The 16,952-nt window shown below is 44.3% G+C and overlaps 1 protein-coding gene across 1 annotated transcript in view; it reads right to left on the bottom strand.

The window, feature by feature from the left end:
- Positions 1-16,592, bottom strand: part of ELMO1 (engulfment and cell motility 1) — a 344,558-nt gene extending 327,966 nt beyond the window's left edge. The window contains exons 1-2 of the mRNA XM_056857534.1: positions 16,482-16,592; positions 661-701 (exon numbers count right to left, since the gene is read on the bottom strand). Coding sequence (XP_056713512.1) covers positions 661-701; positions 16,482-16,559 — 119 coding nt within the window. The 5' untranslated portion in view covers positions 16,560-16,592. The remainder of the gene's footprint in view (positions 1-660; positions 702-16,481) is intronic.
- Between the last annotated feature and the right edge of the window lie 360 nt (positions 16,593-16,952).

The raw sequence follows: 16,952 nt of genomic DNA, 5'->3' as shown, positions 1-16,952 counted from the left end.
TGGAGCTGAGAGAGCTAGCCCAAGGTAACCCAGCTGGCGTCATGTGTAGGAGAGGGGAAACAAATCCAGTTCACCAGATTAGCCTATGCCGCTCATGTGAAGTTTGATCTATTGATTCAAGCAGCCACTGAGCATATGAAAGCCCCGTAGAAATCCAGTGCATAAACATTTCCAGAAAAGTGGCCACCCACCATCATATACCAGATTCATGTCACACTACATCTCACATTTTTAACATATGCCAACAAGTACCGAAAGATACGGGTGAAACAACGTACATAGCAGCCAGCCACTGGCTGGGAGCCAACACCACTCAAGTTTTTTCCAAGACTTTCCCCAGTGGTACCACACAGCTCATGGCTGTGGGAATTGGCTCTAAGGGCCACCTTGTCCTATTAGAAGCTCATCCTTCCCCCATTTCCATCCACAAAATGGATGAAATAAAACCAGAGACTATACTCCGAGTCTTTTAACGTTCCCAGTAGAACATAAATTATAGTCCTTTGCCTCAGTCTAGGTTTATACTTCAGCTTGTAAAGACGAAGCAGATTTGATGATCAGCCTCTTGGCAGAGATTTAAATAAACCCACAAGGGGGAAAAACTTATTTCAAAGCTATTTATTTCGAGAATCGAAAGAAAGCACAACAAGAAGAACTTACCCATCACAGACTTCCTTTATTATTGCAGACAATGGCTTTTTCTGAAAATAAAAAAGGAAAAGGAAAATTCTTTGTATGAGACCATCACACCATTGGCTGTAGTACACATACCCAAAACAAAACCAAGCACTTTTCAGTTAAATAAAACAAGGTAGTTATTCTTGCATCTTTATCTACGGATAAATAAAGTTGGTGTACACTGATTTAAAAATCCACGATGCTGACAGTACATGGTTCTAATCTCAGCTCAGCCCATGAATTTACAGTTGCCTTAACCAAGCCATTTTCTTATTTCCTACGTTCATAAGAAGATCAGAACATAAGAAAAGCCATGTTGGATCAGACCAAGGCCCACCAAATCCAGCTGTGTGTTCACACAGTGGCCAACCAGGTGCCTCTAGGAAGCTCACAAACAAGACGACTGCAGCAGCAGCATCCTGCCTGTGTTTCAAAGCACCTAATATCATAGGCATGCCCCAGGATATGGTGATGGCTGCCAACTTGGAAGGCTTTAAGAAGGGAGTGGACATATTCATGGAGAAGAGGCCTATTCATGGCTACTAGTCAAAATGAATACTAGTCATGATGCATACCGATTCTCTCCAGGATCAGAGGAGCAGGCCTATTATATCGGGCGCTGTGGAACACAGGCAGGATAATGCTACTGCAGTTGTTTTGTTTGTGCTTCCAAGAGGCCCCTGGTTGGCCACTGTGTGAACAGACTGCTGGACTTGATGGGCCTTGGTCTGATCCAGCATGGCTCTTCTTATGTTCTTATCTACTACTTGATCCTTTAACTACAGATACTAGAGATTGAACCTGGGACCTTCTGTATGTAAAGCAGGTGATCTACCACTGAGCCACAGGCTCTCCCTTAATGCCAATAACTGTTGTTGTACTCACCAATTCCACAAATGCATACACTTGATGCTACAATTGTTCTGTAAAAAGTATCTTTGTTAATCATAATGATAATGCTGTAATGAATTATGCCCTGGCAATCAGCCCGTCCTCTCTAACCTCCTTGGCAGACAAAAGCTAAAACCTCAGATACCAGCATAAACATTTTCCAGAATGAAGCAATTTGTAAACAATTTCATCTTTTAAGCTGTCTTTCATGCTTCCCAACAACCACTATGCATGCATCACGACCAAACTGTGCGTTTTGAATACAGAATGCAGCATAACTATCACCCCTGTACCACAGCGCAGCTTTCTTCCAAATATATAGATGCATACACATGTCTTCTGCCATCTCAAATTATCCACTAAAAGGCCATACGAATTTCAACAGAACACACTCTCCACTTCACCACAGATCTGCAGTGCAGCAAGTCTGCATGGCAACATATGGTCTAGCTAAAGTTAATTTTTGTTGGGTTGACGGTCCCGAAAATAGAAGGAATACTGTCTCGTCTAGAGATGTCACAATATTCTGAACACCGCCGCAAACACACACATGCGTCCCTAGGAGGAAAATACAAAAACAAACACACACAAAACCAAGAACCATTTGTCTGAAAGAAAATGAGAGATTGTGACAGCGATGAGATAGTTTGACTGCAGCGGACACCAGGAAACAAACAAGTCTGGTCTGTTCTGCTTAACAAAGGCTGAGTTTGTGACTGTGATCATTTTGGCATTGGGGGGGGGTGAACTGTTCTATGATCAAGTTTACCTGTTTGCATAAATCCACCTAGAGCAGAACCTCTTAATTCCAACATTACATTGTAACTCTCCAAAGCTCACCAGCCAGTGATTATACCCATCTAGAAAGCCAAAGTAAAAATATCCTTCAGATAAACGTCAGTAGGATGCAACTCTGTTAGGAAACATCTGGGGCTCCTGACATACATCTTTGGGCAGGAACATGGCTTGAATTATTGGCACAATAACCCCGAGTTGTTCCCTTGAATTGCTGTCTTAGGAATGAGCTACAGGAACCACCTGGAAGGCTTGATGTACACAACCAGAAAAGATCCAGAGCAGCAGTTATTTTCATTGCCGCAATTATAAACTGAGGGTAGGTTTAGAGCAGTGGTTCCCAAAGTGGGCAGTGCCACCCCCTGGGGGGGGATTACCTAGGGGGGCACTAAGAGGCAAGGGGGCAGCAGGGGGCGCTAGAGGTGGGCCCTTTCAACTGTGCTCACTAATTTACAAGTGATCAAGCTATGGCACCATGCTGGCAAATTTGGTGGAAACTATCAGATTTTTTTTCCCTGACTTTCAAGAGCTGGTATCACTGGATCATGTTCATCAGTTTTGTTGAATAAATTTCAACTAAAAAGTTTTAATTTGATTTTGAATAGATGTGCAATTAATTGTTACTGTTTTGAAATTGTATTGTTATTATCTTCTTTAAGTGAGTCATGCAAACCCCCTATTTTGAATAATGCTTTTTATAGGATAGGGTAGGGGGTGCTGGGGTTGAGTTTGTGGAACCACTGGTTTAGAGTTGCCCTTTCAAAATGGAATAGGGCTCCATTATGCCTTAAAAATGGCTGCATGAAAAGGGAGAAATTAAAATAGCTTTTCTGGCAACTGTAGCTCCTGGCAACCCTCTAGGGTCAGGGTGGTAAACAAGCAGCCCAATGGCTCATTTCAGCCCCTAGAATAATTTGATCTGTCCCTATCACATTTTTAAATCATGGCATGGCAAAAACATTGGCACAGTTTCCTGCACAGAGAAGAGTGGGGAAATTATATCTAATAGCCAAGGAATGCTCCATGAGGGTAAAATCATCTGCACAATGTGTCCAGCCATGGCTAGGATATATGTTTCTGCAAATGCACTGCCCACATATGCAGAGAAATCTGGTTTCGGAAACATAACACCCCCCAAAAAAGGTTTTAAAAATCTGAACCAACAGTAAAAGAGAGATTAGCACTGGAATTGCAAAAATAACCCTGAAGTTCAGTAGCATTTTGAAGTGTTGGAGCAAATGTTGTGGCAGTAACTGACAGAGATAAGGTGGGGGAAAGGGGGGGAAAAGGCTATAGGGGCTGCAAGGGGAGGAAGAAAAATCAGGTGGGAGGTGGGTGAGGGCAAGGAGATGGAACCAAAGCCAGCAGAGCGGGGAAGTGGAGCTGAGGGCAGCTGCGAAGCAGAAAGAGAGCTGCCAAAGGGTGTGGAAATGGAACCACTGAAGGAATGGAGAATGTGATTTCTCCTCACCTTGGGAGTCCTCATGGGGCCTCCTTTCGTTATTCCTAATTGTAAAACCCTATGTGATGAAGGTTGCCAGGTCCCCTATGGTCACCAGCGGGGGCTGGGAGGTAGGGTTGCCAGATCTAGCTTGGGAAACTCCTGGAGATTTGGGAATGGAGCCTGGGGAAGACAGGGACCTGAATGGGATACAATGCCATAGAGTCCACCCTACAAAGCATCCATTTTCTCCAGGGGAACTGATCTCTGTAGTCTGGAGATGAGCTGTAATTCTGGAAGATCCCCAGGCCCCACCTAGAGGTTGGCAACCCTATACGCACTGCAAACGGTTAATATAAATCCTGACCAATCATGGGATGGTCTATTTACATGTCTTGGTGCACTCTGGAAAACAGAGATGGCCTGAAGACTGCAGAAGCTTGACTATGAGCCATACTAGATGATACCATGTCCCTGAGTCCTCCACAGGACCATGTCATGATTTTAGAGCCTGGATTTTTACTTTTCAAAATGCTGCGGTGTGAGGGGGGGGGGAGCTGATCCTGCTGGGGACAATGGTCTTTCTCAGGAACACATTACTTAGGATTGACAGTGCCAGGTTGGGAAATACCTGGAGATTTTTGGGGCGGAGCTTGAGGAGGCCGGGGTTTGGGGAGAGGAGGGACTTCAATGCCATAGAGTTCAATGGCCATTTTCTCCAGGTGAACTGCTCTCTATCAGCTGGAGATCAGTTGTAACGGCAGGTGATCTCCATTTACCACCTGGAGGTTGGCAACCCTAACATTACTACAGGATGAGGCCTAGTCTTCCTTCCAGTGCCATCTCACTAAATTGATCCTGAGCGATGCATTCAGGGGGTACTAGGGAAAGAAGTGAAAATGTACTGCCAGAAGCCAAAGAGACCAGAGAGACAAGGACGGTCAGGGAAAGCAGGAAGTTGGTTTCAGAGTCTGATGATCTACATGGTGTCCTGGTTCTGAAGCTAAATTCATGTAGACTCTTACTTCAAACAGACAAGGGCAATGTCAAAACAAAAGCCTGCCCTTTCAAGGTGGAGGAATCAGCCACCATCACTTTTAGTTAGCGGCAACTGAAATAAATTGGCACAGCTCTTTGGAGACGCATAACGTGATATTATCTTTTAGGGACTGCCGAGCACGTTACAGATACTTGATCCCTTGAGTGAAAGAGCCCTTGAAAGTTAACAAAAACATGAGGTCAAGAAAGTAATGAGATCCTCTTCATCTGCCTGTACATTACCCTCTCATAACAAAATGCCTCTCTTGTTTTGTAGGGCTTTTTTGTTTTTTACATCGCATGGGCAAGGCACAAACAACTGTAAGAAAAACAAGCTGAGACTACTCCAGGAAAGCTTCTCCAGCATCTTCCATCCAGTGGGTTCCCTCAGAATTACATAACTTGCGAGTAGCGAAGATCAAAAGTGTAACACAAGTGTTACTACAACACACCACACATACAATATTCAGCCCCTAATGCCAACAAAATGGTCACTGTCTGTGTAAAGGACAGCTGGGGTTTGCAGCCGGGATAGCTATTCTCTTCCCCTGTTGGGAACTATACATCTAAAATCCTTTCTGAGCACCAACTCCGCTACTCCCTGAGGTAGAAAAATTAGGAAAAACATATCTTTCTGCTTTAGAACTAAATGCAATCGGACGCACTTTAATTGACATGGGAAGAAGAACAAGCAGCCCCTTTTAATCAACTAACAGGTGATAAAAGTCCAGTGATTCTCAACTTTTTGCTCCATTCCCCCTTTCACCATTGTTCAGAATATAATTCCCCCTTCCCCAGATAGTCTAACTCAAAAAAACAAAACAAAACAAAAAAACACTACAATTTTACAGATTGTACATAATCTATAGGACATCACATTTTGCTGAATAGTGTTCCCAATTCGCCCCCTGGAACCCTAAAATTCCTCTCCGGGGGGAATTTCCCCCCTTGTTGAGAAACCATGCCCTAGTCCACAAGCCATTTCAAAATACAGCAAGCTTTCTAGTCCAATTGTAACTATTTGCCCAGTGTCAAGGAGAACGGAGAATGGTTGTTCTTCATTATGGTAATCTCCCACTCAGTTCCACAATCTGCTTTGCTGCAGATGTCATTTTTAAAAAGCACGCTATTTCAATGCTTCTTAAAACAAAAACAAGGTGACAAAATCCACAGTTTTTGAACTGCTCGTGGAAAAAGGCAGTGCCACAAGAGGAAGAAGAGTTGGTTTTCATACCCCGCTTTTCTCTACCTTTAAAAGGGCTTACAATCTCCTTCCCTTCCCCACAACAGATACCTTGTGAGGAGGGGGGGGCTGAGAGAGTTCTCTGAGAACTGTGACTAGCCCAAGGTCACCCAGCAGGCTTCACGTGGAGGAGCGGGGAATCAACACCGGATTAAAGTCCACCACTCAAGTGGAAGAGCGGGGAATGAAACCCGGCTGTCCAAATTAGAGTCCACCACTCTTAACAACTACACCACGCTGGCTCTCTTGTTTTGAGGCAGAACTAATGCTGAAGTGCCATTTGTGACAACATCCTGCCCACCACATGGAGACTGCACAGTGGCTGCAGTCTGTCCAATCCCACCAAATCCTCAAACAAGTGGACTTAGACAGAGGCCCCACTGGTAGCCACAAGCACACTCATTTATTTACACATTTATACCCCACTTTATTCCCCAGCGAGGACCCAAAGAGTCTCACATGATTCTCCTCTTCTCCATTTCATCCTTGCAACAACCCAGTGAGGTAGGTTAAACTGAGCATGCTTGACTGGCCCAACATCACCCAACAAGCTTCAATGGCAGACTGGGGATTTTAACCTGGGTCTCCCAGTTCCTAGACCAACACTCTACCCACTACACCACACTGGCTTTACTATACTTGTAGGTTGTTCCACCTTCTGAGTGCTCAGAGTAGCTTCCATGAGGCTTCCAGTGGTCTGCTGTGGAGGCACTAACCCAGCCTACATCTCTTTAGCTTCAACACAGCAGAAGAATGGAATGCTCCTAGTCCTTTGGCTGGGCCATGCACCAATTGGACGTGGGACAACAGAACTCTCCTTCTCTCCACCTCAAGTATGCAATATGAAATACAAACCTTCTCTTCTGCTACCCCAAAATTACCCAACATATTTTTTGGGGGCCAGTCAAATTGCAGGGCTATCAAAATATGCTATTTCCTTAAAAAAAAAAATCAGACCTGCACAACCTAGGACTCACCAAGCTAAATGCAGTGCACCAGCTTCGTGCTCAAAAATGGTCTTGTTAGTGCAGTACCGGACAGGCTGCAAAACCCAGATGTTACTTAAGCCTCCACCCCCCCCCCCATGGCACAACAAATATGGCTGGTGGGTGGTATTTGGATTGCAAAGCAAAGAATGCGGACACACAAATAGTACATGACAGCTATTTTAGTATAGGATGTCAAATCACATCTTTCATTTCTCAGATTACTATTATTCATGGTTGAGCTTTACTGAGGAAGTTGCCTCCTCTATAAGCCTACATCAGAGACATCTGAGAGATCACACTATACTCCAGAAAAGACACGGCCAATATCTGTATTACATAAGAACATAAGAAAGGCCATGCTGGATCAGACCAAGGTCCATCAAGTCCAGCAGTCTGTTCACACAGTAGCCAACCAGGGGCCTCTAGGAAGCCCACAAACAAGACGATTGCAGCAGCATTATCCTGCCTGTGTTCCACAGCGCCCAATATAATAGGCATGCTCCTCTAATCCTGGAGAGAATAGACATGCATCATGACTAGTATCCATTTTTACTAGTACCAATGAATAGCCCTGTCCTCCATGAACATGTCCACTCCCCTCTTAAAGCCTTCCAAGTTGTATTCTTGGGGACTGCTCTTTTGTCCCCCACCCATCCCCGAACAGTGGTACTGGGACAGAATTATCAGATTCTTTTATGGATTGCTACGGTTTATTGTATAGCAAGACAAGCGTCAGATAATATGAAAAGGTGGGGTAATCGTGTTATTCTGTTGCAGCAAACACACACAAAGAGATCTGCAGCACCTGGACCTATAATAAATTTGGCACAGCTGAGCACTAAATGCTTCAGACATAGAGACCAGGAAGGAGCTCAGATAATCACCGATGGGGGTGAACAGGGAGACAAGCCGAACAATGAATGTGTGTCCTAAAAGACTGCTATTCACTCTGAGAGGTAGCGGTCTATTTGCCTTTCCACAATGGACATGAAAGAGCAATCCAATAAAAGCAGACACAGAATACCACCGGAGACTCATTGTTACTTTTCCTTATAAGTGAGCAGAATTTTCTCAGCGCAGCTTGATTGGAACAGGGGGGTGAGAGGATATGAATTGATTCAAAGGCCAAGGTCATCCCTCCTCTAGAAGCAAAATGGGAGGCAGAGGTTCTGATCCAAGTGAGCAATCCCCTATCCTCCAGCTTCAAACATAAACTATCAAATTTTTAAAAAAATCTAAATCTACATCTTAGCCTTCAAAAGAACTTAATGCCTAGCTCTTAAAACAGGCAATGAGCTTGACTCTACCTGAATGGCTATTGTGAAGTAGGATTTAACATAGAACTATTTACCCTATTATCTCAGCACTAAGTAGATCACATAATTCAGAATTTCCTCCCCAGTAAGAAGCACAGCATGAGACTGATGATTAATTCCCAGAATTGCCATATAAAGAACTAGGGGGAAAGCTGAAAGAATTTAGCACATGCTTTTTGGAAATGGAAGAAACTGAAAGAATTTAAAACACGCTTCTGAAAGTTCACTGTCTTTTTTGGAACCATGAATAAATCCCCAGAGCTGAGTTATGACTGAAGCATTAGGCAATACAGAGGCTCTGTTTCCCAAAATGCAAACAAGTCACCTTGTAATTAAATAAAATCATACATAGCTCCAGGAACCATGCAATTTTACAAAAGCAATGCCCTTAAACTTATTGGGAATAATTTGTTTGGAAGGTCTACGAAATACGAAATTCACCTAGGTTTGGTTTTTTAAATAGCTACGCCTCTTTCTAAATAGCAAGGGAAGCATTGCTGAGGTAACACCCTAGGAGAGCCTAGGAGAGCGGCTGGACCAGGGGACACGTTTTTATAAAAAGAGAGACAAATGTAGAAAGACACTGACTTGCATCAAAATAGGCCAAGAATCTACTTGTCCAGGGAATGTTCAGTGATTAGTTGCAGCATCACACTCAGAGGATAAATGATCACTGGGAAATCCTCACAGGATCCATCCCATCCACCTCTCCCTCAAAAAATAATAAATAGGGCGATAAAGTTAGACTAAAACAGTAAAGCTGTATCTGGGGTACACTACCACAGCCTGCAGCTTCAGGGCATTGTATGTTTGAATGTTCCCAGGTGATGGATCACAGGATCCAACCCACTGGATCCCTTTAGGCAAGCAGCAGCTCTGTCCCCACCATCTGCAGTGTCGTGTTAACACTGAACTTCCTTGCAGAGTTAAAGTTAATTCAAACGGAGGCAAGTCGCTTTGCACTCTCAAAAGAACACCATAAGCAAAAAGAATACAAAATAATAAATATATATTTTTTAAAAAGAATACAAAAGAGCTAACGTGGTATAGTGGTTAGAGCGTCAGGCCAGAATGATCCAGGCTCAAATCCCCACTCTACCATGGAAGCTTGCTGGGGTGGGGGGGACCTTGGTGCAGACTCTGTTTCAGCCTCATCTACCTCACAGGGTTGTTGTGAGGATACAATGGAGAAGAGGAAAATGACTAAAGCCACTAGGGGAGAAAGGTGGGGTATAAATTAGGTAAATACAGAATTGTTGTTTTCTGAAGTAGCTGTGGTGTAGTGGTTAAGAGCGGTGGTTTGGAGTAGTGGACTCTGATCTGGAGACCCGGGTTTGATTCCCCACTCCTCCACATGAGCGGCGGAGGCTAATCTGGTGAACTGGATTCGTTTCCCCACTCCACACGAAGCCAGCTGGGTGACCTTGGGCAAGTTACAGCTCTGTTAGAGCTCTCTCAGCCCCACCTACCTCACAGGGTGTCTGTTGTGGGGAGGGGGAGGGAAGGTGACTGTAAGCCGGTTTGAGTCTCCCTTAAGTGGTAGAGAAAGTCTGCATATAAAAACCAATTCTTCTTTTTCTGCTTCTGTACATCAATTCAAAGTCAGGGTTGGGCACTTCTTTAGGAGCAGTCTCATTTCTCATGCTGTGCCCCCCCCCCCCCCATTCTGGTGCTAAATCAGAGTTCTCTTTAACAAGCTTTGTATTTTCTCAGAGCCAATAACTGGGAGAAGGTAGGGAAGGGACAAGAACAAAGCAGCCAGGAGCAGAAAGAACAAGGCTGGCGCCAGCTATGACCTTGCATCATCCTCTGCTTCACTATTGTTACACAATGTACTTCAGTTCGTTGTTTGTGTATTGCGTCTTTGTGAAGCGGGGCAGGCCCCGAAGAACACATCCTTCTGCAGCCCGAGTTGCAGAACCACTAAAGGCACTTAGCAGCAAAATGTCCATTGTGGCATGACTAATATTTACATTGAAGGGTTATTCAGAGGAAAACTTTTCTGCGGCCTCCCTTCATTCATTCAAGCTCATTTCTTCAACTTTGCCCCTTCACATTTCTAACTACAAACAAGGACTTCCACAAATCCTCAGGGACAAAGTTCTCAAATTGCATCTCACAACTTTTTGTTTTGCAGGGAAAGGGGACATTCCCTATACAAAAGTAATTTGGCGTGATACACTGTTCTTAGGAAGTGTACGAGGGACTCAGAATCTACCCTATGAAATAATGTTGCCACTCCCAGAACAAATGTGGTATAGTGGTTAGAGCAGGGGTGTCAAACATAAGGCCTGGGGGCGAGATCTGGCCCCTTGAGAGCTCTTATCTGGCCCGCGAGCCAGCCACACACACACACCCTCCTGATCTGGGCTGCTGAGCCCACTCAAGAGGTGTCCATTATCAAAGACAGTTAAATAAAATACTGTACAAGTGTTATTCTTTTAAGCATGTCTATATTTTAAGTAAAAAATAAAGGAAAATTAATATAATTAATTGGCTTTGCCTGTGTCTTCTATAAAGTTTGTATCTCCTTTATCTGGCATTAAATGTTAATGGTACACATGGTCCAGCCCAACCAAGTGACATTTATGTCATATCCAGCCCTCATAACAAATGAATTCAGCACCTCTGGGCTAGAGTGTGAAACTAGGATTAGGGGGTGGGTGAGTTCGAATCCTCTGCCATGGAGGCTTGCTGGGAGACATTGCTGGGAGACATTGCTAGTCTCTCTTTCTCTCTCGGCCTAGCCTACCTCACAGGATTGTTGTACAAGGATAAAAGGGAGGAGGCAAGAAGGCTGTACAAAGCTGCTTTGGGCCTCCTGCTGAAGATAAAAGCAGGATAGAAATTTGAATGAATGAACGAATGAATGAATGAATGAATGAATGAACGAATGAATGAGAAATGCAGTGGTGGGGCATGCAGCGACTGTCCATGTAACTGTCAAAAAGCACTGGCGATCCCCCCCCCCCTGCACTTAAGAAGGCTAGGAGGTGTTGGGCTGAGGATCTGAACCGCTGCTCAACAATCGCCACCCGTGCATTACTCACTCCTGCTCAAGTCCGACCTACCTCGCAGAGTTCCTTGTTAGAAGACTTAAAATAGAACAGCCTGCATGAATGCTGCCCTGAGCTCCTTGGAGAAAAAGAAAGAAACAGATGCAGCGGAAAAAAATAAGTAAGAAAATTAATAGAGATAGAACAGGCCCTTTACTTTCCCTCCAGTGGCTCTTTTAGTCAGGCTGCAATCTAATGGAAGCAGCAGCAAGAAGAAGAAGAAGAGTTGGTTTTTATATGCCAACTTCCTCTACCTTTTTAAGGAGTATCAAACTGGCTTACAATCCCCTTCCCTTCCTCTCCCCACAACAGACACCTTGTGAGGTAGTTGGGGCTGACAGAGTTCAGAGAGAACTGTGACTAGCCCAAGGTCACCCAGCAGGCTCCAAGTGGAGGAGTGGAGAATTGAACCCAGTTCTCCACCGCTCTTAACCGCTACACCACGCTGGCTCGATTTGTAAACATTGATTTCTGCGCTTCACAGTCAGTACAGAGGAAAATTTCCTGAATGCCCAAACAACTCCAGAAGATTGGATAGCCACTGAAGCCCGGAGTTCAAAGCCAAACCTCAGACAAGTAGAGGTTTGCTAGAGTGCTGCCACTTGATAAGTAGGCCAACATCCAGCAGGGTGCCGTAGTTAATGTGTCATAGGAGACTCAGGCTCAAACCCCCACTTAGCCATGAAGCTCAATGAATGATCTTGGGTCATTCACTCTTAATCAGGCCTACCTCACAGGATTGTTATGAAGATAACATGAAGGGTTGCCACCTGCGGGTTGGGAAATACCTGGAGATTTCTGGTGGAGCCTGAAGAGAGTGGGGTTTGGGGAGGGGAGGGACTTCAATGCCATAGAGTCCAATTGCCAAAGCGGCCATTTTCTCCAGGGGAACTGATCTCTGTCGCCTGGAGATCAGTTGTAATAGCGGGAGATCTCCAGCCACCACCTGGAGATTGGCAACCCTACCTACAAAGCACACTGAGCTCCCCAGAGGAAGAACAGGAAAAACATGACAGATGATCTCACATGAACACATGAACCTGCCTTGTTCTGAATCAGACCATCAGAGCCTCAGGGTCAGTATTGTCTACTCAGACTGGCAGCATCTCTTCAGGATCTCAGGCTGAGGTCTTTCACATCACCTCCTACCTGATCCTTTCAATTGGAGATGCCAGGGACTGAACCTGGCACTTCCGTGTGCCAAGTAGATGCTCTGCCACTGAGCCACGGCCCCTCCTCATCTCTGTGTCTACCTAGTACATTTAGACAGCCAAGTGAGAAGACGTGATTCGTTAGAAAGGCTTGGAATCAACTTAAGAAGTAGGTGAAGCTTGTGGGAGATGAAAGCAACTGCAGCAGGCAGGCCCTGAGCATCTGCCAGCCATACTTAGACCAGCGAATGCCAGCCCACTTCGGCTTCCGTCGTCTGCTCCGGCTGTTGAGGACGCACGGCAGGGCTGTCTCAGAGGAGGCTCTCTCCGTATGGAGCCTGCCTTCCTGGGGAAACTGGCCTGCCTCCTTTTTGCCGTTAACCTGTATGTATAAAGGAATTTCTCTCTGGCTAACAGATGCCATTGCTATTTTAATCTTCGCCAGCTTTCCTTTAAGAGATTCTTATATTTCCCTATATGGCACTCGCAACCAAGATTCTCAGAGCGGTATATAGGATTGCTTTTAGGGTAATTATTCTTTATGGGTGTGTGTGGGGCTTAGGGCATTTTATTCGTTTTTACCAGGAAGATGATATGCCTCAAATAAACTATACGGAGTTTCTGGCAAGAGGTGAAAACGCTTTTGTTTACTGGGACTTTGTTAAATATGGTTAATGTAAGGTTCAGTTGTCTCTGATTTACTGATTGCTGTTTTGCCAATTTAATTTACATACCACCTTTCACTTTTCCCTGTCCTATTCCTCACATTCCATTTGTCCTACTGATGTTTAAGAGAGCTGCTTTCTATATATGCATTGGACTGGGCTGAACAGGTCGGGGTGTTTTTAAGATAATCTGAATGGGTTGTACTGCTTTGATGTGGTTTTAACATTTTCCTACCTATTTTATGTTGTGTGCTGCCCCAGGAGCACTCAGGCGAGGGATGGCATATAAATTGCTCCAGCAAATAACTAAATCTGAAGGAAAGCCTTAGCATAAAGGGCTGACACGTGATCTCCGCAATTTATTAATGAAGCCACCATGACATTTCCCGGAATCTTCTGGCAATGACTTTGAGATTAATAACAGGGTGCCTTTTATTCGGGGGGTTTTTAATGTAATAAATTTTTACAAGACGTGCCAACATGAGTGGATGACGATAATAAATAATTAATAATAATAATAATAGACAGTTGGTGCCAGACTGTTTTAAGGCTGTAATGACCCTGCCAAAAAAAATTGGGAGAGGGGAGACAGCAGATACCACATGGCTTCCCCAGAGATACCATTACATCCACTTTCATCAGTAATAATGACCTGGTGTGGAGAGAATACCTGAGAAGAAACTCCAGCGGTCTTATTTGTGCTACTCAAGTGTTGTCTAGGCAACTCCATCATGTTCTGGGGTGAACAAACGCTTCACCACCACAAAACTATATTATACCCCTGTATTTGGCCTAAATCCCCCCAAGCTTTTGTAACAAGGACCCTAGCTTATTTGAAGGGGGAGAGAGATATTAAAATCTGTACTTTACTGCAGCTTTTAGAAAGACATATACATGCCATTTTCTCAGGCAACTCTCAGAATAATGACCAGACATCCTCCTTATAATTTCATGATTAATATTATCTTCCAAAATCTTCCCTTTTGTCTTGTCAGTCCGGTTATGGCAAAGAAGAAGCGTTTGCTTTTACACGCCGACTTTCTCTACCACTTAAGGCAGAATCAAACCGGCTTACAATCACCTTCCCTTCCCCTCCCCATAACAGACTCCCTGTGAGGTAGGTGGAGCTGGGAGAGTGTGACTAGCCCAACGTCACTCAGCTGGCTTCGTGTAGAGGAGTGGGGAAACAAATCCAATTCACCAGATTAGCCTCCACCACCCATATGGAGGAGTGGGAAATCAAACCCGGTTCTCCAGATCAGAGTCCACCGCTCCAGACCACCATTCTTAACCACTACACCACGCTGGGATCGTGCCTTCTGGACAACAGGGACGATCCTGGGATTGCCCAGCACCTGTCTGCTATAGTACAGATGGCATCTGGGGATCCCAATACATCCTTATCCCTTCTCGAGCAGCTGGCTATATATAGGCAGAATTATGTATGGGAGGAGGGGCACCAAGGCTGGGTGAGAACTGGAGCCAAACTAGATGTGACTATGTCCACAGATTCAACCTGTGGCCACCACTACTACTTTAACACGATTTTTAAATTGCCAGAAGGGCCCCATCAGGACAGCTGCACCCCACCCCGCAACTGTTTCAGTACTTGAAAAGGCACAGGGGCAGGGGGAACAAGAGCGTCTCAGCCCTCTGCACTGTGTGGTGATCAGGATCAGCCCCTTGCAACATTTTTAATTTGCTATAAAATGCCAGCAGGGACACCATCACGTTTTGGCCCTTAGAGTGGTGGGTATTGATGTAAGATGGTAGCAGTTTTTCAGGGTACACTTCAGCGGCTGACTAGTGTGCCGTGCCACACATCAGTAATTTATTTCTATCATCTACTGCCTTGTTTTTGAAAAACTCAGATATCATTTCAGCTTTCTGATTCTGGCCCAAATTCCATCTCTATATATCGGACTATATTTTTCAGTCTGGACAGCACTATACACAGTTTACTACAAGCAAATATCACAGGGCCAAAAATCACGGCTAAAACTTCCCGACGCAAGTTGAAACTTCCTAACGTGGCACACAGAAACTGCTAGCGACAAACAATTCAGGTGATCCACTTGCAAAAGGCCAGATGAAATACGATTTAAGAGCAATAAACAAATAAACAAATAAACAAATAAAACACATATTCACAGTCCTATCCATGAGAATCACAATTAAAAAAAAACACACACACACACACACACAACAACCTATATTTTATATTTGTGAAATTTCGTCTTGAAATGTTGGCATTTCTTCCTACATTGTATGGAGGGGGGAAGACACTAGATTTTGGCCCTGGAAGGAAGCCCAGCCTGGTTACGGAGAGACCAATTCCACGTTATGTGGTGTCATGGCAACAGACGTGCTAGAGACAGGTCCTGCACTGGAGAACCTATTAACTCTGTTGCTGTGTCACTGAGGCCTTGTGCCACACAAGAGCGAAAGAGAAAAGAATTTGAGAGATGGGGGAAACATGGAAGGCTGCTTACCACATCCATCCTGAGAGCATTCCTGACACCAGCCAAGAAGCAAGGGAACTTCCATTCAAACAACGCAGAAACTGGAACAGAGTTATATCTAGCATGCAGCTTTTAGCATCACAGGGTTTGGCTGCCCAGGGCTATAACCGGAACGCAACAGTTGTCAACTATAGTTAAGCAGTACTTTATATTACATTGTTTATCCACAGTTGAGTCTTTGGAGAATGTTCCCTTTTAACACTCGGTCTCTAAACATTTTGAAAACGAAGAAACCATGTTTGGTCTTATACATAGTACCATCAAGAAACCGACAGGTTTGTCTTAACCCATGTTTCAGCCAGTTGAACACCAGCGAAATATCTGAAGACACAAAACTAACATGGAAAACTATGCTACATCAATTCTATTCATATGAATTATAATCTTTCATTCTACCCAGTAAACCCAAGCCTGCCTCACAGAATATGCATGCAATTTTATAGGTTCTATTTACTTAGAATTGTATATTTAGATCCTAAACCTATACATACTAGAAATTGATTCAGCTAAGCACCAGAGGTGGTGGGACAAGAGGGCGGGGCATCCAAAATACATGCCAAATCAAAATTTAGGCAGAAGTCAGAGGGTTACTTCCAGAAAGCTGCCTTTATATGACCAGGTTATCCTGGGGGGATCTGAGGAACTTTTTCGTCAACGTACACCAATATGTACAAATAGGTAAAACTGGGCACTTACCTGATCAATTTCCATCAGTTTGGGGAAGGCACCAGGCCATTCTATAGCCACCTTCACGATATCTGCAGGAGGTGGCATTTTCGTTACCACTGTTGTTGAACACTTGTAAGATTGAATATCAAAGGCTGAACAGTAGCTCTTTCATTCACAGCTGGAAGGAAGAAGGAAAAGGTATATCACATCTGCTTGCATGACTCCACATGTACACAAAGCGCTGCGTGTGTGTGTGTGAAAGATTACATACATAAAGGCTCACAAAGACTTAACACACAGCTAGTTTTCACTGCACAGCATACAGCTAACCAACCTGCTTGAAAGATGGCTGAAGCACTGGAATGCAATGCATTCAACGATCAGGCATTAGACGGGGTTTTTTTAAACCCAGAAAGTATCTGAAACTGAAAATTCGATGCCACCAAAGAAAGGCTGCAAGAAAATGAGCATTGCATTCCAGGTTTCCGTAGACCTGAA

Source organism: Euleptes europaea, chromosome 11, assembly GCF_029931775.1.
Source record: "Euleptes europaea isolate rEulEur1 chromosome 11, rEulEur1.hap1, whole genome shotgun sequence".
NCBI lineage: Eukaryota > Metazoa > Chordata > Lepidosauria > Squamata > Sphaerodactylidae > Euleptes > Euleptes europaea.
Note: the sequence above shows the minus strand (reverse complement) of the source record. Positions and strands in the feature narration are given on the sequence as shown.